Genomic DNA, 25227 nt, shown 5'->3' on the forward strand with positions numbered 1-25227 from the left:
ATATTGCAAAATCTCCATTCCCACCCCACTCTGGGGCCAGCCAGAGGTAGTATTAGCCGGTTCTCTGAACTGCTCAAAATTTCCGCTAGTGGTTCTCCAGAACTTGTCAGCACCTGCTGGATTGAAAAACCAATAAAATAAACTTGCACAGGTAGTCCTCAACTTACGACCACAATTGAGCCCCGTATCTCTGTTGTTAAATGAGTTTTGCCCCATTTTATGATCTTCCTTGCCACAGTTGTTCAGTGAATCACTGCAGTTGTTAAGTTAGTAGCCCAGTTTGTTATGGAATGATGGGACCAAACAACATTCCTGGGTCAGCCAGAGACAGTTTTATTGTGCAGTTTCAGGACAGATTTGTATCTGCAATTCTGAACCCAGAAGAGCTCTGATACAACTGCTTTTATACATCACCAAGACAAAGGATTTTGCAAGCACAGCAGTTTTCCATATATGGTTAACATACATTTGTTACATTATAATTGACACTTTCTAATTACTAAATTCTTTCATTATTTTCTAGTTCATGAGATTATTTTAGCTAAACAACCTTCCTCAATTCTGTGTTTGCTGATGCGTAGATTTATGACTGCTTTTGGAAAATAATTAACTTTTTGTTTCAGATGTATGTCTCTGCATCCTTGACAGCTAGGCCCCTCAGAAGATATATATTACCAAGAATGGAATTTAGCTGACCTAGTGTAATTTCTAAACAAGCACATTTCTTTCTTTATAATAATGTGAATAAAGAGAGTCCTTCAGTGTTCATATAGCTGATCCTGTACTATTCCTATATCATTCACATTAGGTTGTTAAGTGAATCTGGCTTCCCCATTGTCTTTGCTTGTCAGAAGGTTGCAAAGGGAGATCACAATAACATTTTGATGTAATCACATAACATTGCAATAAATATGAGTCATCTGCCAAGCATCTGAATTTTGATCACATGACCATGTGGACGATGCAACAGTCATAAGTGTGAAAAATGGTCATAAGTCACTTTTTCAGGGCCGCTGTAATAGCAACTAGGATTCTCAGCCATAGTGTGTGAGAGGTGCCAGCATAGCATCTCTTTTACATGGTGTAACATTCCTTGCCTTCAAGCTGAAAAAAGAAAGAAAGAAAGAAAGAAAAAAGCTTTAAAAACCCTGTTTCTGTCTTTTCATATTTGTCATTACAAATAAGTCATGCAAAAGGTGCATTTGGCAGCCACTGAATTGATTTGCAACAAAGAGGCCTTTTCAGTAGTAATTTTACCCCTGTCTCTACAACCCCTTTGTTTTTAATTTAAAGCAGCCATAGGAGGCTCCCACTTTGGCTGCAGAAATGGAATGGGAAGGTTGTGTCGTTGTTCTCTCCAAAATTTTGTTCGCCTTGTTGGAAGAAATGTCCATCTGGGTTCAGTTCCAAGTGGGGAGAAAGACACTGGAAACATGGAGACTGCTTGAAAAGACGGTTTAATGGTGGACAGGACCACATGGTTTTGAGGTCCTGTGCAAATAGGCACATGGGTGAGAGAGAGAGAGAGAGAGAGATTTATACCAGGGGTGGGTTCTACTTACCTTTACTACTGGTTTGCAGCGGGAGCGCGCGCACTTCTGCGCATGCGTAGATGACCCATGATGGTGTTGTGGCAGGTGGGCGGAGCCTCCCGCCAGTTTTACTACTGGTTCTATAGAACCGGGAGCAACCCACCACTGATTTATATCCTCTGTTCGGCTTTGAATTTGAGCTTGTATTCTGATTGGTTGTCAGACTCCCATGGGGCCATGCAAGGGTAACTTTGTAAGTTGTCTTTTCAGTCCCAGGCTTGGTTGAGCCTTGCTGGGTGATGCAATCTCCCCAGGTGCCATGTGGTGAGTTCTGTTGCTAGATGGGTAGAGGGCTAATCCTATCTTTGTTGGATCTCGGGTGAGGGCATTTGCTTATGAAGAGACCCAGCTATCTCTTTATCTCTTGAGTGCTGACATCTGCTGTGGGCTATTGAGGAGGGTGGGGGCTATTAAGAGTGAGTCTGCTTCCTGCCTAAAAAACATGTTTCTCTGTTTCTCATCCAGGGAGGTATAATATTCTGCTTTTTTAATATTTCCTAGAATATTTCATTCTTCTAGGAGAGGGGTGGGTGCTAACTTCCTACAGCCTCAAAAGAGAATCCAGATTTCCTTTCGCGATGAGACACAGCTTTGGGAAGGGTGACTTGTGGGGAGAGGGAAGGGTGATGCATGGCGGCAGAGAGATTTAATTCCTCTGCTCTCAGCACTGTTGCTGTGATAAAATCTGGAGCCCTCTGGAGCTGCAGAAAGTGAAAAACTACAAAAAGAAGATGTGATTATAGATGACCCCTGAAATGTGTCACATGACTTATAAGTGCCCCTCTGTAATATGCACTTAGCTGATCTTGCTTTCTGCAGAAGAGCACATTATTTGTAAAAAAAAAAAAAAAGTGAGAGAGAGAGAAAAGAGATTTGGGATTTTTAAGACTTAACTGTTTCCCATTTATGAACTCTTCCTTATATTTTAATCTGTGCTGTCTCTGAAATTGGCTACAGTCCTTTAGTTCCGTATTTTTTTCCCAATTTTCCATTTCATTCCTTTCCTTCTCTTTTTTCCTGTTAAGTTTCGGATCATTTGGAGACAATCTTAAATGTGATGTGTCTAAAGATGATAATTTGATCAGGAAGAATTTAAATGTGAAAGTTATCAGCCTTTCTAGTAGAATGTATTCATTTAGTATAATAAAATATATCCATTTAATTTAATACATTCAAACATTGTTTGGTGTAATTTCATGCATTCAGCAAAGATGATCAGATATGAAATTTTCAGGTTTGTTTCAAAACATACTGCATTCAAACTAGTCAATTTAGGCTTGAGTTTAAAAAAAGTAAACATTTTCTTTTGCCACAGTAAAAATTAATGCAAATATATTTCTTCCAACTAGCTAATGTTCTAAAAATTTAAATGTATTATCTATGAACATTTCTGCAGTATGTATAGTATGTATAGTATAGAAACAAAATGTTTACAACCCTATTTAATTACATTATTTGAGACCTGAGTAGTAAACAATTGTGCTTTTCTTGTGCCTAATAAGCCAGGTAAAATAGAAATTGCCTGTATTATCATAAGATGGCTATCTCTTTTTTGATATTGTCTTTCATTAGATCAATTTTCCAGCACATTTGCTACCATGTAAACATTTTCAAATTCTGCTTTGTTTTCTAACATCTTGCCACTGCTTGTTGGAATACAACTAATTAGAAAACTATCAATTCTTTAGACTTCAATGTGTTTTTGATTATCAAATCAAAACAAAAACTTAGTAAGGCCAACAAAGTAATTTTCTGAGTTGTGATTTGGTTCAAATTGGATTTTGTCCTATTTTAATAAAAATTTGCATCCCCAAAAGTGGACAGCTTTATAGGATTGCTCCATATGATAATAGGAATCTATTTCTTTTTATTTTCTCTAACATACTGAGTTTAATGTCAGGCTTGAAAGATCAAGTCCACACATAATGGTCTAATTAAACTGATTTATTGCTAATCAACCTATACACAGGAATATTCTCAATTAACAGATTAGCACCTGCTTGGAATTAGATAAGGATCCACAAAATTCAAGTGGAGTTGAATTTAGTCCATTTATGACTACATAGGAATTCCAGGCTGATCCCTCTTTTAACTCCGTCCACAGGTTCTACCACTCCTTCTACCCTTATGATAGAATTTATCATATTGAATTTGTTCGACATGAAATACAAGCTGTAAAACTCACTGAATTTTCCCTAATTTTGGGCAAAATTGTTTCCAGTGTTTTTCTACATCAGTTGGATAGTAGTCAGATCAAACGTATACGGCAGGGGTGTCAAACTTGATTTTATTGAGGACCGCATCAGGGTTGCGTTTGACCTCAGGGGGCTGGGTGGGCATGGCTGGAGTGGGTGTGGTCAGCTTGACGTCACTCGTGTTGGGGCTGCGTGGGCTGGCCTGAGCACTCTGCCAGCAAAAACGGGCTCCCGAGCTCTGTTTTCAACCGTGATGGCTTCTTACAGCCCTGCAGTGAAAACGGAGTGGGGGAGGCGTGCGTGGCCCCCCCAAGCTCCGTTTTTGCTGGAAAAGGGCTGCAGGAGGTTGTTGCAGCCGAAAATGGAGCCTGGAAGGGCTGCACGGAGCCTTCCCGAGCTGTGTTTTTGCTGGCAGAGCAGTGGTGGGATTCAAATAATTTAATAACCAGTTCTCTGCCCTAATGACCAGCTGGGTAGGCGTGACTCGGTGGTCATGTGACTGGGTGGGCGTGGCCAACTCAACATCACGTCGATGGGCGCTTTCTTTGCCTTAGCTGTTACAATGTAATAAGGGTTAACCGGAGAGGCAGTTTCTGTAAGCTGGGCAATAAAGATTAGGCTAAAAACAACAACAGAATGTTTCCTACCTGCCTTCCTTACAGGATTAGCCCTGTAAAGTGGGAAAAAACAAAATGAGAATTTTTCCAACAACTGGTTCTCCAAACTGCTTAGAAAGTTAACAACCGGTTCTCCCGAATAGGTGTGAACTGACTGAATCCCACCACTGTGCCAGAGGCACCGCAGGCCGATCCTTTGCTGTTTCCAGGGCGGCCCCGCAGGCCAGATCTAAGCACTCCATGGGCTGCATCCAGCCTGCGGGCCTTGAGTTTGATACCCGTGGTATAGTGGCTTTCCCATCTAATACATTATTTTCAACCCACTCAGAAAGTTTGTCTTCTAACAGTAGTATTATAACTGCTGGAACCGTAGAATTACTTCATGAATGAACAAAAGTTCGTAAAATTATTTTGAAGAAATCCTCCGGTCCTGGAAGGACATTGGGTTTTTAGTAGAAAAAAAATCAGGGAGATGGACTAGAAGACCTTCAAGGACCAATGGTTGGTTGCTCCCGGTTCAGTCCGGTTCTTGAGAACCGGTAGTAAAAGCAGCCGGAGGCTCCGCCAACCTGCACGTCATCATGGATGATCTGCGCAAGTGCAAAAGCGCATGCGCACGCTCCCACTGCGAACTGGTAGTAAAGGTAAGTAGAACCCACCCACCTACCCTGTCAAGGACCCTTCCAACTCTGTTATTCTCTTAATTGTTAAGAGGCTTTTCAGGTTCCCCACTGCATTCCAAAGAGCTAGAAATATTTGTATGACTCTAAATGGAGTGTAAAATTTATAATTAGAATCTCCTTTTAATCATCACAAGTACCCAACGATATGTTATTGTAGAAGAGAAGTGGGAGAATGTACCAAAATAGGGATTTATGGAGACCAATAGCATTTCTTTATTGCTTGGTTTGGTGTGAAGTCTCCATTTTCATCCCTTTTTCCACGCTGTCGTGCAAAGATCAAAATAGTCTGAAGTGGCCTTAACTGAATGCCTTAATCCTTCCGTCTACAGCAGTGCCAGCTGAGCCGTGTGCCAATTATGTGCACAGTAGGTATGACATTAAAAACAACAACAACATGCAGTCTTTTAAAAAGCTTAAACCAGGCTTCTCTGATCTGGTACCCCGAGAAGTAGAACTTTTGAGAGTTCTAATGGAGAGCACTAGGTTTGAAAAGACTTGTTTTGAGTCCTTTAAGAATGGGGAAAAGAGTAACCAATTAACCTTTACAATCAGGGACAAACCAATAATGAATAAATAAATAATGCAGAATCCGTATGTAGCATTTAGGATGGTGGACTATGGTGGAAGAGACCAGCTTTCAAATTTCTACTAGCCATGAAACTTATTTGATGATTCTGGATCAGTCACTGGCAGGTTAACAGAATAAGAGTTGGAAGGGACCTCAGAGATCTTCTAGCCAAACCCCTTGCTCAGGCATGAAACTATATGTCCGCGATGGCGAATCTATGGCACGTGTGCCACAGGTGGCACGCGGAGCCATATTTGTGGGCACACGAGCTCAGCTCTGGTGCGCATGCGCATGTCGGCCAGCTGATTTTCGGGCCTTCTGGGCCCACCGGAAGTCGGCAAACGGGCCATTTCCGGCCTCTGCAGGGTCTGGGGGTGGGGAGGTGGCTGTTTTCGCCTTCCCCAGGCTCCTAGGAAGGCTCTGGAGCCTGGGGAGAGCGAAAAACGGGCCTTCCTGTCCCACTGGAAGTCAGCAAATGGGCCGTTTCCAGCCTCTGGCAGGCCTCTGGGAGGGTGGGGAAGGCCATTTTCGCCCTCCCCAGGCTCCTAGAAAGCCTCTGGAGCCTGGGGAGGGCGAAAAACAGGCCTACTGGGCCCACGTGCAACCACGTGCCAAAAGCAGGGGGAGCACAGGGGGGTTGTGCGTATGTGTGCGGGGTGGCAAGACACATAGAATTATGGGTGTGGGCACTTGTACGCATGACCCCCACACACTCCCCCCATTTTCAGCACGTGATGGCAAAAAGGTTAGCCATCACTGCTATATGCCATTCTAGACAAATGGTTGTCCAATCTGTTCTTAAAAACCTCTGGTGATGGAGCATCTTCTGAAGGCAAGCAAGCAGTTCCTACTGGTTAATTGTTCTCACTGTCAGAAAATTTCTCCTTTTTTCTAGGTTGGTTCTCTCCTTGATTAGTTTCCATCCATTGCTTCTTGTCCTGCCCTCAAATGCTTTGGAGAATAGCTTGACTCCCTCTTCTTTGTGGCAGCCCCTGAGATATTGGAACATTGCTATCATGTCTCCCCTAGTCCTTCTTTTCATTAAACTAGACATACCCAATTCCTGCAACCGTTCTTCATATGTTTTAGCCTCCAGTCCCCTAATCATCTTCATTGCTCTTCTCTGCACTCTTTCTAGAGTCTCCACATCTTTTTATATTGTGGAGACCAAAACTGGATGCAATATTCCAAGTATGGTCTTCTCAATACTTGGAACTACCATAACATTTCCCACATGATATTGATTCTATCCCCCTATTAATGCAGCCTAGGACTGAATAAGAATAACAGAGTAACAGAATTGGAAGGGACCTTGGAGGTAATCTAGTCCAACTCCCTGCTTGAGCAGGAGATCTTATACCAGTGATGGCGAACCTTTTTGGCACGTGATGGCACAGGGGGTTCGGTAGGCCCGTTTTTCGCCCTCCCCAGGCTCCAGAGGCTTTCTTGGAGCCTGGGGAGGGTGAGAATGGCCTTCCCCACCCCCCCCCCCAGAAGCCCTCTGGAGGCTGGAAAGAGGTTGTTTGCCGACTTCTGGTGGGCCCGGAAGGCCCGAAAATCAGCTGGGCGCTGGAGCTGAACTAGGGCAATGCTTGCGTGTCCACTGATATGGCTCCACGTGCCACCTGTGGCACGCATGCCATAAGTTCGCCATCATGGTCCTATACCATTTCAGGCAAATGGCTATCCAGTCTCTTCTTGAAAGACTGCATTGGCTTCTTTTGGCAGCTGCAAGTTGATAAAGTTGTAGGAGGTTAAAAGCCACATATACTGCTTTGGGATATCTGGATGAGGCAGATAAGAGTAATTACCAAAAAAAAAATCAAGAAATTACGGTTTGGTAGTCACTGAATGTTTGGTAGAGGTGGGATTCTTCCACCTCTAAAATCTTTCAGTGCCTTTTTGTTTTCCTCAGCACAAGTTCACAGACAGTGACAGTCCCTTCTTTGAAGCCTGTTGCGGAAGAATGGAAGATGAGAAGCAGCAGGTGCATTGCCTCTTGGAGGCCTTCAAAGAATCTCAAAAGGGTGGCTCAGCTATTACATCCCCTCTCGACAGTCTTCCTCTTTAGTAGATTTGAAGAGGGGAGATGGAAAGAGCTACGCTGTGCTTTGGAGGCCCTCTGGAAATTCAATCATCACTAGATGGCACCAAAGAGATACAGAGCCCCAAAATGGCAGCCTTGATTTAAGTCCACACATCTGGCAGGTGCCAACTTTAGAAGGCAGAGCTCTCGGCTTCTGCTTCCATCCAGTTTCAGACTTTAAGAGATGGAAGTAGATCAGGGGTGGACAAATGTGGCCCTTTTACAACCTGTGGACTTCAACTCCCAGAATTCCTGAGACAGCCAAGCTGTCTCAGGAATTCTGGGAGTTGAAGTCCACAGGTTGTAAAAGGGCCACATTTGCCCATCCCTGGAGTAGATTGATCTTTATCCCAAACAACCTTTCTCAGACATGGTGTTCTCCCGGTTTGTACACATTTATTTATTCATTTATTTTATTTATTTGTCAAGCATATATAAGATGACAGATAAAAGTATAAACATCAATTATGAATACATGAAATTGATACGAATAAAAAGGGACATTAAGACAGCGACGGTCCTAATGCTGGTGCGCTTATGCACGTCCCTTACAGACCTCTTAGGAATGGGGTGAGGTCAACAGTAGACAGTCTAAGGTTAAAGTTTTCGGGGTTTGGGGAAGAAACCAGAGAGTCAGGTAGTGCATTCCAGCATTGACCACTCTGTTGCTGAAGTCGTATTTGCTGCAACCGAGTTTGGAGCGGTTTACCTTAAGTTTGTATCTATTGTGTGCTCATGTATTGTTGTGGTTGAAGCTGAAGTAGTCATTGATTAAGACAACATTATTCTCTTTATAGTAGAGGGGCACAGTGGCCAATGGTTAAAGACGCTGAGCTTGTCAGCTGGAGAACTGACAGCCCAGGTTCAAGACCTGAACTCTGCGCAATGGGATGAGCTACTATTACTTTCCTCAGCTCCTGTCCACCTAGCAGTTCGAAAACATGCATATGTGAGTAGATAAAATAGGTACCACTTTGGCAGGTGTTCCTTGTGCCATTTGGCATATAGCCATGCTGGCCAATGACCCATGGAAATTATCTTCGGACAGCATTGGCTCCCTCAACCAAGAAACCGAGATGAACACCATGCTCTAGAGTCGGACACGGCTGATAGAGAAATCCTTTTAGTAGAGAAGATGTAGATGATAGTACAATATTTTTATATAGCACTAGGCCTAGCGCCGCGTAACGGAGTGAGCTCCCATTACTTGTCCCAGCTTCTGCCAACCTAGCAGTTCGAAAGCACGTAAAAAATGCAATTAGAAAAATAGGGACCACTTTGGTGGGAAGGTAACAGAGTTCCATGTGCCTTTGGCGCTGAATCATGCCAGCCACATGTCCACGGAGACGTGTTTGGACAGCACTGGATCTTCAGCTCAGAAACAGAGATGAGCACCACCTGTAGAGCCGGAAATGACTAGCACACATGTGCGGGGGAACCTTTACCTTTTTATCTTTGGAAAGGCTAGTCTAGCTGGATGGTCTCTCCTATCACAGATATGTCCTCTTTTTGGTGCAGTTGTGTTGTTAAGAGACACACAATGAGATAGTTCAATAACCAGCCTGTGGCTAAATCTGTTTACAAATATCACTAGAGAATGATTTCCAGCTGTTAGCTTTGTTCCAAGCTTGTTGTCCGTAAATAGTGTGGAGAAGGCAAAAACAAACACACAAAACACACACAACGAAGGGTCAATATTCATCATGAAATCAGTTTTTGTTTCTTTGGCAGGGGGAACTAAGCTTCCTTTAGTTGATTTTAGCCTATCTCTCAAAGCAACTTTGAATAAGTTAATTCACAGTCTTTGCTTCCAATGGGCTTTCAGCTGCAGTTCAAGATGCTGGTTATCACAAAAAACCCTACATTGATTGATTGATGGATGGATGGATGGATGGATGGATGGATGGATGGATGGATGGATTCATTCATTCATTCATTCATTCATTCATTCATTCATTCATTCATTCATTCATTCATTTTATAACTACCCATCTCAGTTAATGACTCTGCGTGGCTTACAATTCAAAAAATATATTACAATTAAAAGTACTAAAAACATTTTAAAACAATAAAAACAGTAAAAAAATATATGCATCAGAGCAAGATACTTAGCCAATTAGCAGTACAGCCAGGAAACAGGGCTCTTAATACATTCAGTGCCCCAGGAACATAGCCAAGTTTTTAGGACCCTGTGAGGGTTGGAGCCATTCTGGTCTCCAAAGGGAGAACGTTCCATAGAGCAGGGGCCAGGGTGGAAAAAGCTCATCGTCTGGTCCCCGCCAGCCGACACTCTTTGGCTAACAGGATCCGCAGCATGCCCATTCTGCTCTATGGACAAAAAACCCAATATACTTACAAAACCATCCAGCTGGTTCTGCTCATCCATCAGGGTTGGCATACTCTGAATCCCTTCCACTAGAAAATGTCTTCTCGTGGGACCAAGGATCTGTGACTTCTGTGTTGCTGTGTCTGCCCCATGAAAAAGTATCCCCCACCCCCCGGAAACTGGAAAGCCCTGATCGTCCTGTTGGCATTATAGATCTGGAAGTTTACCCTGGCATTGGGACCAGGTGGTTAAATCAGCCCTGTTGGTGGATTTCTCTGATTGGTCTTTACATATTAATACTGGATTGTTCAGGTCCAATGCATATTATAAGTATTGATACTAAGTTCTCTTGGTTGCATTAAGTTTTAACCCTCTGTGCATCACCCTGGGAGGGTCACTGCTGTTGAGATGGGCAGAAATATAAAATAGATAGATAGATAGATAGATAGATAGATAGATAGATAGATAGATAACTAAATCAATCAATCAATCAATCAGTCTTCCTACCAAGCAAGTCCTCTCCCTAAATAAATAAATAAATAAATAAATAAATAAATAAATAAATAATAAACAAACAAACCTCCAATACAAACAAACAAATAAACAAATAAATGAATAAATCTTCCTGCCAAGCCGGTCTTCTGCCTCTGATTTGTGTCAGTCCTAGTTGGTCAGAATCATCCATTTTCTTCACCCCATTCAGTAATTTTTTAATATTACGCCCTGTTCATGTGTATCAATACATCCTGTTGTCATGCCTTGAGCCAGGAAAAGAATGAAGCTGCCTGAATGGCTGGTTCAAAGGAGCGGTTATATAACTGATTCATTTCATCTGTTTGATTTAATTAGGCAGGATTTAATTACCGCATATCGGTTCCAGAAATTTGCTGCAGTGATTTCTCTCAGGGCATTTTATCTTTTTAAACATCTCTTGTCATAACTCTCTAAAATAAGATTGGCTGCTTATGCCTCTCTATCGTTATCTGATTTTTTAATCTCGTCAAGAAATAGAGCATTTTTCTTCCAGCCGGTGCCTGAGGGATTCTGCCTTTCTCAATATGCCTCTGCTGTCTTGGTGGAACAAAAAGGAGCTTGTGAGCCATTGTCGGAAATCACAATTGTAGGTTTCCATCCGGACCTGGAGTTAGAGGTGATTGTTCAGACAAGGAAGCCTGTTGTAACTTCTTGGTGTCATATTTGGCAACCTGACTTAATGAAAAGGAGGTTAAGAACAGATGCAAACCGATTAAGATCTGCAAGAAATTCTGGACATGGTTAGCTAATAATTTTGCGTCCCTCCTCTCAGATTGGGAGTGGAAACCTTCTCTTGTATTCCCACCCTCCCTTACTATGTGCAGAGTGGTGGGGAGGCTGTGCTGGAAGCAGAATTTGGCAGCATGGTTGGGTTGCCATGGTGTCTCCAGGGATACTACGTGGGGAATATAATTAGTTGTGATAGCCTGATATCCCAATGTTTTTCATGTGTTATATTTGAGCAGGTACCCACGTGAGGCAGTTGCTAGGGTCTACCAAAGCACAGCTAGCTTGGGTCTTAAAGCAATTGTGAGTAGAGTAGGGTAGGATGCCATGCCGTACAAGGAACAAAGCAAGCCTTCCTCAACAGGTTGCCTTCTGGAAAGATAGACTGCTGGGCCCAGATTATGTCACTCATGGAAGAAGTCTGAGGAAGAATTTTTTAGGGAGTATGGGCAGGGTTTGGTTAGATAGTGTCATCGGCACCATGAACATGAATTTGGGCAAACTCTGAAAGAGTGGAGTTCAGGAGAGCCCGGTGTGCTGTAGACCATGGGGTTGTGAAGAGTAGGACATGACTTGCCAACTGAACAACAACAACAAAGGGGCAGAGTTAGTTATGAGAGATATGGTCCTTGGATTCTTTCAGAAAGAATCCAATGTTTGTTCCATTGCTAAGAAATAAGACTCCCTCTGTGTGGGAGATGGGTTTTTTTCAAAATGTGAAAAGAAAGAAGGAAGGAAGGAAGGAAGGAAGGAAGGAAGGAAGGAAGGAAGGAAGGAAGGAAAGAAAGAAAGAAAGAAAGAAAGAAAGAAAGAAAGAAAGAAAGATAGATAGATAGATAGATAAAGGAAAGAAGGAAGGAAGGAAGGAAAGAAAGAAAGAAAGAGAGGAAGGAAGAGGGAGGAAGGAAGGAGAGAGAGAAAGAAGGAAGGAAGGAAAGAAAGATGAAGGAAAGAGAGAGAGAAAGAAAGATGAAGGAAGGAAAGAAAGAAAGAAAAGAAAGAGGAAGGGAGGGAGGAAGGAAGAGAGAGAGAAAGAAAGAAAAGAGAAAGGAAGAAAAAGAGAGGAAGGAAGGAGAGAGACAAAGAAAAGAAGGAAGGAAAGAAAGAAAGATGAAGGAAGGAGAGAGAGAAAGAAAGGAAAGAAAGAAAGAAGAAAGAAAAGAAAGTTAGTTGCCTATTGATTTTCCCAGATTTACTGCTAGAACCAAATCCACCTCAAATCATTGGTTAAGATTCTGCTTCAGTATATCAAGTTGGCCATCATCAGTTGTATTGGGCTACTTCTGCTATCAGTTCTGACATGTAGCTAGGGGCTGGTGGGAATTGAAGTCCCAAAGATCTGGAGGATGTTGTTTTCAGATACTGACACATCAGATCATTTTGGAGGATTGGTTGTTGATAAGGAAGAGGATAGCATTCTTTTCACAATTATTTAGATTATGCAATTAGGGCAGCCAAATCATATTCTACAAGAGTGGAAGAAGATGAACATGTTCTGTAACTGTATGTAATTTGTAGCCCTATTGATTTTAGTCAACATTGCCAATTAATGACAGCCTGGCTGGATCTGATACACTTGGAATCTAAATTTATCTGCAGTTATCCAGGTATCCAATTTAAAGAGAGAAAAATGCACTTATAGCAGTCTTCTCCAGCTTGTTGTCTATGAAGATTCTCTATCATCCAGGTCACCCAAAGGTGCTTTTCCAAAAGGCAACTGGAGTTCCTTGTTTTTTTTTTTTCTTGAAAATGTTTCGCTTCTCATCCAAGAAGCTTCTTCAGTTCTTACTGAAGAAATAAATAAAATAAAACCAAGAAAGTCCCATTGCCTTTTGGAAAAGAACCTTTGGGATCTCCAGCTTGTTATTTCCAGATGTGATGGACCACAGGTTTTATCATCTTAAGGTAGCACAGCCATTGTATTTTCCGAATAATAAAAATAATATTTCAGTACATCTCCAGTTTGGGGTTAACAATGGGGATGTGAATCGGAAAAAGCAAAGCAACAAGTCAAGAAATTGAAATTGTTTTCCTATGGAGGGCTCCAAAATATCAACTGCCTTGATAACAGCAGCATAGATTGAGGAGGTGCAAGAGCTATTATTGCTGCCCTAGAGCAGTTTGGACTATAAGAAAGGCAAATCATGCTTTATTTTGATAGAAGATAAAATATGGGCGGATGACTGAAGGATTCTATTTCTTGACTTCCCCATTAAATTGCTGCAATGAACTGTGCACCTTGTGCATTAAAAGGCCCACATGGGCTTTTAATTATGCAGGCATCCAAGCCAGTGAGAACAAGAAGGTAATATTTAATTCTAGCAATTAGTATTCTAATTCATGCACAGGAGAGATCTCAAGTTTTTCTACTAGTTATTTATTAATAGAAACTGCCCTTTGAATGCTAGAGAAACTTCTGAAGGGGTTCATTCTGATGATCCATAGCCTAGCACCTGCAATTCTACATACAAAGATTTTAATCCCTCCCCCATGTAATCCCCAAAAGATCCAGAAATTCATTTTTATCTGAATTCGACAATTCACCAGTCATTTTGATCAATCGCATGCAGATTTTCAACTCCATGGCCGTGGTGGCTATGAGCGTTGGTCCAGTTGAGCAGGAAGGCACCGGGATGAGAAAGCTTAAATTTTGAGGCCTACAGTGGAAGAATCAGAAGGGTGATGGCATGCTGTAGCATCAGCCTATAAATATGATAAAAAGTGATTATGTAAACTTGCTGCATTGCCTTGCTGTAGCATTTGCCAATAGTTATAAAGGGAACGTCTCGTGTCACTTTCTCTGCTTTGAATTTCTTCTGTGAGGCCATAACTTGCATTAAGCCTAAAAGACCCTTGAATCTTTCCTTCGTGTATCGTTAATTATTATTTTGTTCATTTTATTTATTTGTTGGTTTTTTTTAATGTGTATCTTGCCCTTTGCAAAGAACTACTTCAGAGCAGATAGTAACCATAAGAATTTCGGTAAGTATAAAATAAAAGAATAAAAACAAAAGGATGGATCCCATTCCCACTATATCGGCTACAGTTATTCGATGGATTTGACGTGCCAGCTTGTCAGTCAGTTTTACCCAAGTGCCTTTTTCTTAGCAAGGACAATGCCTCAGAAATCTACCATGTCATGTCGCCCCTTAACTTTATCTGTTTGTGAGACTACAAGACAGTTCTTCCTCAAACTTGTATAAGATGTTTTACAGGTGGCACCTACCCCCAACGAGGATAGCCAGAATGTTCAAGAATAAATCGGAGAAATAATAATAATAATAATAATAATAATAATAATAATAATAATAATAATAATAATAATAATAATAATAATTTTATTTCTATACCGCCCTTCTCCCGAAGGACTCAGGGCGGTGTACAGCCTATTTAAAAACAGAATAGACATCAATTTAAAATAATTTAAAAGTATTAAATAAATTTGGCTTAATTTAAAACCCCAAAAATTTAAAACATCCAATTTAAAATGATGTTGCTAACCCAGCCTGGCGGAACAATAGGGTCTTGAGTGCGCAGCGAAATACCCGGAGGTCAGAAATTTTACGAATTTCTGAGGGCAGTTTGGAATGTTGGAAGTGTCATCAGACTCCAGGATCATATTACCATATGTGGTGGACATGTGTAGAAGCTAAAAGATATTGGACTAAGATACATATGTGGTTGGAAAAAATGACAAAAAAACATACTGACTTTAAACCAGAGATATTTTTATTGGGAATTTTACCAGAAAAATATAACAGAGAAGTGCAATATTTAATTGTGAACGTTTTAACAGCGACTAGAATCGTATTTGCTAAAAATTGGAAAGGAGAGAAGTTACCTACTGATGATGAGATTATTAAGAAAATTATGGAATGTGCTGAAATGAGTAAATTGACATTTGAAATTAGAGAACAGGAAGATAAACAATATTATTTGATATGGGATATGTTTTATCAATGGATAGATAATAAATCATGGAATTGAAGTATGAAATATGGGGTTGATGTAAAGATAAAATATCTGATGTTTTTTTTTCTATATAAAAGATATAGGTTTCTGTTATAAATTGGTATTTTAGAAATGGATTTATGCACAAGAGAATATGAACCGTTCGACTCACTGTCTGTAATTGTTTGGAATGATGATGGTTTTATGTTCTGTTTTTGTTTTTGTTTTAAAATTTAAAAAAAATTCTCAAAAAAAAAAAACCAGTTCTTCCTCTAGATCTTGCAGCAAAGGCAAGCTAGTATGCAAATAGCCACTATTTTAAATACCTTGGTTTTGTTGGGAAAAAAATCCATCTGGTTCATTTTCAAGCTGGGAGAAAGAAGCTGGAAACAACATGGAGGCTGATTGGAAAGTTGGTTTATTGAGCAGAACCACAAAGACAGTGTGCAGTTCTGGGTCAGCTGAACAAATGGTCAGATGAGTGGATGGATCTTTATAGGTTTCTGTGACTTTGAAGTTTGAGCTGTTCTGGGGGTGGTGCAATGAAGGGACTTGTGTTCTGAAAGGGTGTTGGGCAATTCCTATTGTGGCTAATGGCTTTCATCCTGTGTTGGATCTTGGGCGAGGGGCTGCTTCTAATCCTATCACTCTGCTTTTGTTAGCTGTCAAACTTTGCGGCCAGCAGTTTCGAAATATCGTCTTGAATAGATTTCTGCCTGCAGCATTCGCTTTGCTTATGAATAGAGCTATCTAGATCAGGGGTCCCCAACTTGGGCAACTTTAAGACTTGTGGACTTCAACTCCCAGAATTCTTCAGATGGCAACGCTGGCTGAGGAATTCTGCAAGTTGAAGTCCACAAGTCTTAAAAGTTGCCCAAGTTGAAGACTCCTGATTTGGATAGTTGTCTTCCTCTTTCAATAAGCACTTTATCTCTTAAGTGCTGGCGTCTGCTGTGGGCTATTAAGAAAGACTTGGGGGCTGTTTTCTGCCTCTAAAAACATGTTTCTCCATTTCTCCTTTAGGGAAATATAATATTCTGCTTTTTTAATATTTCCCAAAATATTTCATTCTTCTGGTGCGGGGGTGGGGGCTTCCCACAGTTTCAAATTGCTTAGAGTTTTGTGCAGATCAGTGTTTCTCAACCTCGGCAGCTTTAAGATGTCTGACTTGAATTCCCAGAATTCCTCAGCCAGCATCCATCTTTAATTGCCATAACCATTAGGGAACTTTTCACAACATTCCACAAGAATCTTCCCACTTTTTATTTAAGATTATCATTTTGTGTGAAATTAAGATTATTACTTTGCGGGGTCTGACCCACGCAGAATATAGTGCAACTATGGCGTGACTTCCAGTGACATTTTGTTTCAAATTGACGGCAGTCAGAAGAAAGGATTTTATAATTTTTTTGTCCTAGAGCTTAGAGTGCCAGATATAGGTAACTGTAGACCTACAAACATTCAGTGACCATTCAGAGTTATTGAAAAAAGGGACTTATCACCGGTACTCGCCCTTACGACCGTCACACCATCCCTACAATCACGTGATGAAAATTCAGATGCTTAGTAACCAGTGTCTATTTACAACAGTTGCAGCATCCTGGGTTCCTGTGATTGCCATTTGCAAATCTTCCCAGCCAGCCTCTGACAAGTAAAGTCAAAGGGGGAAGCTAAATTTGCTTAATGACTGCACAATTCACTTATGATTCACTAACAATCTTGGCAAAAAAAAAGGTCATAAAATTGGGTGTGGCTCATTTAACAACTGCCTTGCTTAGCCACAGAAATTCTGGCCCCAATTGTGCTCGTAAGTCGAGGACTACCTGTATCTCTTTGGATCAGCATGGCTGGCTGGGGAATTCTGGGAGCTGAAATCCACATATCTTAAAGCTGCCAAGGTCTCAACACTAATATAGATTATTTAGAATTCTACCTCATGAGTTAAACTGCTTCACCTAAGTGGCGGAAAACTCTATGGTACAATGTTTACTGGCAACCTGTCCCGCCACAGGGAAAATACTGGATGGTGATGTTAAGACATGTTAAATATGGGACTAAAGAGATTGGTTTTGTTTTTCTCCTATCCAAGCAAACTGTCAGCGTTCCAAGTAATGCACCCAAAGAAAGCAGAACTCCGAGGCAGATATATTCCTCAAGGAACGATTTATTGGATACTTCATATTGGCACAACTGGTGAAAAACGACTCTGAAGGTCCCCGTGGTTTTCACCTAATTAAAAAGTAAAAGTTCCCCCTTTTTCCCAAGTTATCAGTCACAATGTATAATCGAGGTGCTGGCTGGTTGCTTGGTTACTCCACTCCTCCTCTCCCCAGCCACCTGTTGGAATGTCCTTGGTTCCCACAGGAAAACTTTCTTGTTTTGACTACAAACCCCCTGCTAGCTATTTCCCTGCCTCCCTGTCCCTTCTTCTTCCTTGTGGCAACCCTGAAGCCTCCAAGATGGCCTACAGCCAGGTTCACTTCAGGGTTGACACAATCTTTACCAGCTTGTAAGAAAACCTCTGCCAAGTATTCTCCTTAACATGAGGGTTGGAATTAGAGGGAAGGCAAGATTGGTTGGTTGCAGAGGTGGGTTTCAGCAGATTCTGACCAGTTCTGGAGAACCGGTAGTGGAAATTTTGAGTAGTTCAGAGAACCGGTAGTAAAAATTCTGACTGGCCCTGCCCCCATCTAATCTCTGCCTCCCAAGTCCCAGCCGATCGGGAGGAAATGGGGATTTTGCAGTAACCTTCCCCTGGATTGGGGACGGAATGGAGATTTTACAGTAGCCTTCCCCTGGAGTGGGGTGGGAATTGAGATTTTACAGTATCCTTCCCCTGCCATGCCCACCAAGACATGCCACGCCTACCAAGCCACGCCCACAGAACCGGTAGTAAAAAAATTTTAAACCCATCACTGGTTGGTTGGTTGGTTGGTGATTGATTGATTGATTGATTGAGTGAGTGAAAGACTAACAGGGACATCGATCCTAAGAGTCGTGATTCTCACAACAGTGCTACGAAACCAAAACCCATAAAACAATAAAAGCAAAAACCCTGGCACCGTAAGGTAAAATTACAAGATGCTTTATTATTATTATTATTTCCATCACGTGTTCCTTTTACCTGGACCCATTTCTCCTTTTCTTAGATGGAGTGGTTTATGCTTTAGGTGGAATGGGTGCAGACACGTCTCCACAAGCTCTCCTGCGAATGTATGAACCGGCTAAGGATCATTGGCAGTCTTTACCGCCCATGCCGACACCTTGCTATGGGGTTTCTGCTTTCTTGCATGGGAACAAGATCTACGTGATGGGTAAGGATTCAGCCAACAGGGCCAGGCTGTGGGTGAGTTGGATTATACTTAACCGCAAACTTTGGTCCCAGAAGCTTCCCAGCCACAGGTAAGGTGGAGACATCAATCTCCACATTCCAATAACCATTCCAATGGTCTTTGGCTTACAACGGTTTGTTTTTAGAGACTGTTCAAAGTTACATTGACACTGAAAAAAAATGACTTACAACTGGTCCTCACACTTAGGGCTGTCGCAGCATTCCCCACGGTCATGTGATCCAAATTTGGGCACATGGCAACTGGCATGTATTTAGGATGATTGCGGTGTCCCAGGGTCATGCAAATGCCATGGGCGACCTTCCCAGCTAGCTTTCCACAAACAAAGTCATTGAAAGAGGGAAGATTTGCTTTAACGTCTACACCAGGGCTCTCCAACCTTGGCAACTTTAAGACTTGTGGACTTCAACTCCCAGAGTTCCTCAGCCAGCTTTGCTCTGGGAGTTGAAGTCGACAAGTCTTAAAGTTGCCAAGGTTGGAGACCCCTGGTCTACACGATTCACTTCACTGCAGTGATTCACTTAGCAACCATCACGAAAAAAGGGTCACAAAATCACATAACAACTTACTCAGCAAGAGAAATTCTGGTCCCAACTCTGGTCTTAAGTCAAGGACTTGTAAATATCAAGAAATGCTCAAATATCATTTTATAAATGCTTGATCCAGAGCTTGTTACCCTGAGGTAGAAATCCAGCACCCATAATGAGGTCAAGCCTTTATTGAGGCTTACCAAAGAGACACAAAGAAGAGTGCAGGCTTTCAAAGTCTCCAGAATTCTTCGAGCACAAAGTATTATGAATTAACAGGTGAGGGGGGAAAAAAGACTTCCTGGCTTCTTTCCTATCCTCTTCTTTTTGGAACATCAGGCCCAGTGAAAGATTTCTGGAGAAATCTCACAAGCTTGTGGACATTTTTGTATTATTTTAGTTGCAACGTTTCTTTCCTTCATGAACCAATGTGGCTGTCATTGTTTTTAATAGGTTAATGGGTCATATTATCTTTCAGCAAGGAATCACTACCTAATGTTTTATACCTGCTTTGTGGCTTGATCTTGGGTCATTCATAGGCATTGGGGTTCTTTATGGAATGGGAAAGATTTCCATTACAGATGACCAGTTTTGGAAATGTTCACCTACTCATTAATTGTGGGGTGTGCAGCCAGGCAGATCTAATCTAAAACTAATCTAATATATATATAAACACTACTCTAAAATCAAATCTAAAACTAATCAAAGAGAGAACCAACCTAAAACTAAGGAGACATTTCCTGACAGTGAGAACAATTAATTGCTTGCCTTCAGAAGTTGTGGGTGCTTCATCACTGGAGGCTTTTAAGAAGAGACTGGACCTGTCTTGAATGGTATTCAGGGTCTCCTGCTTGAGTAGGGGGTTGGACTAGAAGACCTTCCAGATCCCTTCCAACTCTATTATTCTATTTTTGAACAAGTTAAACCAGGGGTCAGCAACTTGCAGCTCCGGAGCCACATGCGGCTCTTTGGGCCCTCTGCTGTGGCTCCCTGTAGGGTGATCCCAGCATTGGCTGGCCCCACCCCTCGCCCTCCCCTCCCAGTCATTCCTCGCCTGGCCTGAGAAGGTAACGGTTACGGCAGGGGATCGAGAAGCAGCCAGGGCAGAGACAGAGAGATACAGAGAGAGGGGGAGAGACAGACAGAGACAGAGAGAGATACAGAGAGAGGGGGGAGGAAGGGAGGGAGGGGAGAGAGAGATATGTCAAAAGGATTTTGTGGTTCCCAGTGTTTTTTAACAACTGATTCTTTGCCCTAATGACTGGCTGGGTAGGCGTGGCTAGGGGGTCATGTGACTGGTGGAAGTGAGTGACATCGAGTTGGCCATGCCCACCCAGGTTTTGTGGCTCCCGGTGTTTTCTTTTCTGTGGGGGAAACAGGTCCAAATGGCTCTTTGAGTGCTTAAGGTTGCAGACCCCTGTGTTAAACATTTTGAAGTTGAACTGAGCTTGGTGGTTTTTGTTCTTGTTTTCGCAAGATCTTAACTTGCCTGCCTTTAGTACTCTGCCGTCAAAGGTATTTACCTGGCTTTGGAATTCAGTAGAAACTGTTGTATATTTCCTCAGTTTTGCTACACTTTGCTACACTTCATGAGTGATTTGCAGTCACGGTGTCTCTGATTTCCATAGGAGGACGACAAGGCAAGCTTCCTGTCACGGCCTTTGAAGCGTTTGATCTGGAAGTGAGAAGCTGGACACGCTACCCCAGCGTGCCCAGTCGGCGTGCCTTTGCCAGCTGTGCCATGGCTGAGGGTTGCTTCTTCAGCTTGGGAGGACTGCAACAGCCCGGCCCCCATAACTTCTATTCCCGGCCCCACTTTGTCAACACCGTGGAGATGTTTGACTTAGAGGAAGGTAAACTAGAGATGTAGGTGTGTAAATTAAGTGGAAGAGTTGTGAATCCTAAAATGATTATTATGTCTCATTAAAGGGTAGAAAAAAGGGATAATGACTGAGTACAGATACTCCTCAACTTATGACCACTGTTGAGCCCAACATTTCTATGGCTAAGCAAGACAGTTGTTAAGTGAGTTTGCTTCATTTTAAGACCTTTCTTGCCACAGGTGTTAAATCACTGCAGTTGTTAATTTATTAATTTACTAATACGGTTAAGTGAATCTGGCTTCCCCATTGACTTTGCTTGTCAGAAGGTCGCAAAAAGTGATTGCATAACCCTGAGACCCAGCAACTGTCATAAATACAGGCCATTGGTCAAGTGTCCAAATTTTGATCATGTGACTATGGGGATGCTGCAAAGGTTCTAAGTGTGAAAAATGGTCATAAACCCTCTTTTTCAGTGCCCTAGTAACTTCAAACGATCACTAAACAAGTGATTGTAAATTGAGGACTATCTATAATCCATAGTTTTCACCCACCCAGATTAGAACATGCAGTCACCATCCTGTCAGATTCCATCTTTGAATTCAGGCTTCTTAATCATTATAAATGCCTTTTAATAACAATAGCAATAGCCCTTAGACTTATATACCGCTTCACAGTGCTTTACAGCCCTCTCTAAGCAGTTTACAGAGTCAGCATCTTGCCCACAACAATCTGGGTCCTCATTTTATCGACCTCGGAAGGATGGAAGGCTGAGGTAGTGAGAATCGAACTGCTGAACTGCAGCCAGCAGTCAGCAGAAGTAGCCTGCAGTACTGCATTCTGACCAATGTGCCACCATGGCTCTAAAGTTGTCTCCAAGTCAAGTTCAGTTCATGGTGACTTCATTGATACAATCAGGATATTCTCTGGTGCGCTGCTTAGAGAGTCCAAGCAGTGGGTAATCTCATCTGATTGGCCAGAGACTGAGTTAAAATTTGCATAAACACACCTCCTTCCTCCTTGGAGCTCCAGTTTGTTAACTCAGTCAGCCAAGAGAGACTTAATTCTTTCTAGCTCTACTGCTTGGACTTTTCTAATAGCCTTTGAGTAGTTCTTTCTTCAAATTTTCAACTGTTGAGATTCTGCGGCTTCGAAGTACTCCCCAGCCTTGCGCCAATCAGCTGAGCGGCGCAAATTGCTGCATTCTAACCAATGTGCCACTATGGCTCTTAAGTTGTCTCCAAGTCAAGTTCAGTTCTTGGTGATTTTGTTGACACAATCAGGATATTTTATTGGCAAACCTGCAAGTAGCTTACCATTGATGCTGTGCTGGTTACCCATTCAAGAATTAACCAGATCCACTCCTGCTTAGCTTCGAGACTCAGAAACAGGAGTTCTTGGTGCTTCTATTTGTCAAAGCTAACTACAGATAGTTTTCCATTTGCGATCCCAATTGGAATTAGAATTTTGGTCACTAAGCAACGCAGTCATTAATCAAGTCATCACACCACTGGCCCCAAATTTACAGTACAACCATTTTTACCGTGGTCGTTAAGTGGCTCATGGGAGTTAATTGACTCACATGGTTGATAAGTGAATCGTAGTCGTTAAGCAAACCCAGCTTCCCTAATTGACTTGGTTTGTCATTTCATTTCATTTCATTTTATTAGATTTCTATACCGCCCTACTCCCGAAGGACTCCGGGCGGTGCACAGCCAAACAATAAAAACACATACAATACAAAATTTAAAAAATAGAATAAAATCAAATTAAATAATTTTGGCCCCGACAAATTTAAAACCCCAAACTTTTAAAACCAATTTAAAATTGAATATATAAATACTAAAAGATATTTAAAATTTTAAAAATCTTTTATAAAAGAGGGGGGAAATTAGGCCAGGTCGGCCTGGTGAAACTGACTGGAAGGTTACAGATCAGAGTCTCATGATTTGCAACCGTTGTAAATATGAGCTGTAAATAAACACCCAGATAGCAGTCCCATGACTATGGGTATGGGTATGTGTGTGTGATGGTTGTGACTTCAAGGACAGGCCGTAAATCACTTTTTACAAGGCCATTGTAACTACAAACCATCATTAAATGAATTAAATGAATAATAGCCCTTAGACTTATAGGGCTACCTATATATATTTATATTATATTACATATATATAATAAATAATATTATATATTATATATTACATATAAATATATATATATATATATATTCCCAAATGCCATCACTCTGCTAAACAAACAATTCCCTCAATGCTGTCAAACTATTCACTAAGTCTGCACTACTATTAATCTTCTCATCGTTCCCACCACCCATCTCCTTCCACTTATGACTATATGACTGTAATTTGTTGCTTGAATCCTTACAATTTATATTGATATTGTTTCCTGATTGCTTATTTGTACCCTATGACTATCATTAAGTGTTGTACCTTATGATTCTTGACGAATGTATCTTTTCTTTTATGTACACTGAGAGCATATGCACCAAGACAAATTCCTTGTGTGTCCAATCACACTTGGCCAATAAAAAATTCTATTCTATTCTATTCTATTCTATTCTATTCTATTCTATTCTATTCTATTCTATTCTATTCTATTCTATTCTATTCTATTCTATTCTATTCTATTCTATATATATACAGTATATTAATGTATACATATATGTAGAGTTTATCTTTAGATCAGGGATGTCAAACTGGATTTCTTTGAGGGCCGGATCAGCATTGTAGTTCTCCTCCGCGGGCCAGCTGCATGGTGGTGGGGAGATGGGACGGACACCTCCTGCAGCACTTTGCCGGCCAAAATGTGGTGCGGGGAGGCACACACCCCCGCGCCCCATTTTGGCCGGCAAAGTACTGCAGGAGGCTGTCCAGGCTGAAAATGGGGCACGGGGGGCTGCACGTGGCCCTCTGCTCCCCATTTTGGCTGCTAGAGGCACTGTGGGCTGGTTCTTTGCTATTTCGAGGCTGGCCCTGTGGGCCAGTTTAAGCACCCTATGAGCTGGATGTGGCCCACAGTCCTTGAGTTTGACACCCCTGCTTTAGATGAAGCTAAATTCTTTCTCTCTCCAATTTTCCAATTAGGGTCTTGGAGTCGGCTAAGCCGGGCCATCCGCATGAGAGACAAAAGGGCTGACTTCGTAGCTGGGCAACTTGGTGGACGTGTGATAGTAGCTGGTGGCCTTGGTGAGTGTTGCTGATCTGGGAATCTTGGCTCAACACATGAGATGGTTTCAATTGCTCTTCCGAGCTGGGGAATATTTTAGTTCCTTAAAATACCCTGTTCCCCCCAAAATAAGACATCCCCTGATACTATAATAAGCCCAATTGGGCTTTTGAGCGCATGGCAATAAGGCCAAGTGCTTATTTCAGGGTTCAAAAAAATATAAGACAGGGTCTTATTTTTGGGAAAACATGGTAAATAAACCTTACCTATCTCATTCATTGTTTAAGAGATTCTTACTCATTTTGAAAACCTTTAGTTTTTTAAAAAAGACTTTGATATTTGACTGTTTTTCTCTGTCTAATTTTCTATTCTAGCCACCACAGTGTCTCTTAATTTTTCTACGCTATTGTGCAGAGCGTGTTAATAGCAGCTTAGGCACAGCAAATGATGACTCTGCAGTAAGTTAAAAAACAAACACAAAAGTGCATTTTAGCGGGATAACAGAGGCTTTACACTTTTACACCCTGTTTTAGCAATTGACGTCTCTGTTTCAGGGGTCTCGGAGAATTTTCTGGAAAGGCTTAGAAGAACTGGAGCCTAGTTAGGTAAAGAGAATAGAAGATTTGATAGGACCATTGGTGACAATCACAGCTGATAAGTCCATATTTTTCACATATGATTTATTTTGGAAGAACTGGTTTTTACTATTTCAACATTCTTATCTTCCCAAAGAAAGAAATTAAGCTGTGACAATGAGCATCTGCTTCTAAAACCTTGCCATACACCGTGTGTTATGTGTTTTATATATTTACCTCTACAAACAGTGATCATAATATCAATAAGAACAATAATTGCCAGCTTACTTGTGTAGGAATCCAGTTTGATTCATACATGTGGGAAAGGATATATCCCTTTCCAAGCCTCCTTTAAATCTCTGAAAATTTCCTATTATTGTGCACATGAATAACACTGACTCCAGCTAGGCAGAAGGATAAAATCAGCTACGGTTTCCAACTGAGCATATTTATCAAGGAATCGTGCAGAAAGTATTTGAGAATGTTGCTTCTAA

General features: G+C 41.6%; 1 protein-coding gene across 2 annotated transcripts in view; it reads left to right on the plus strand.

Moving 5' to 3' along the window:
- The window catches only part of KLHDC8B (kelch domain containing 8B), a 61013-nt gene that overhangs the window by 28674 nt on the left and 7112 nt on the right, over positions 1 to 25227 (plus strand). Inside the window, exons 3-5 of one of the 2 annotated variants that reach the window (XM_034431727.2) lie at positions 18428 to 18592; positions 20784 to 21008; positions 24077 to 24178. In XM_034431727.2, the coding sequence (XP_034287618.1) occupies positions 18428 to 18592; positions 20784 to 21008; positions 24077 to 24178 (492 nt within the window). The remainder of the gene's footprint in view (positions 1 to 18427; positions 18593 to 20783; positions 21009 to 24076; positions 24179 to 25227) is intronic. The other variant, XM_060684320.2, reaches the window with a different exon arrangement.

Source organism: Pantherophis guttatus, chromosome 2 (genome assembly GCF_059756535.1).
Source record: "Pantherophis guttatus breed Tessera chromosome 2, ASM5975653v1, whole genome shotgun sequence".
NCBI classification, from domain to species: Eukaryota; Metazoa; Chordata; class Lepidosauria; order Squamata; family Colubridae; genus Pantherophis; species Pantherophis guttatus.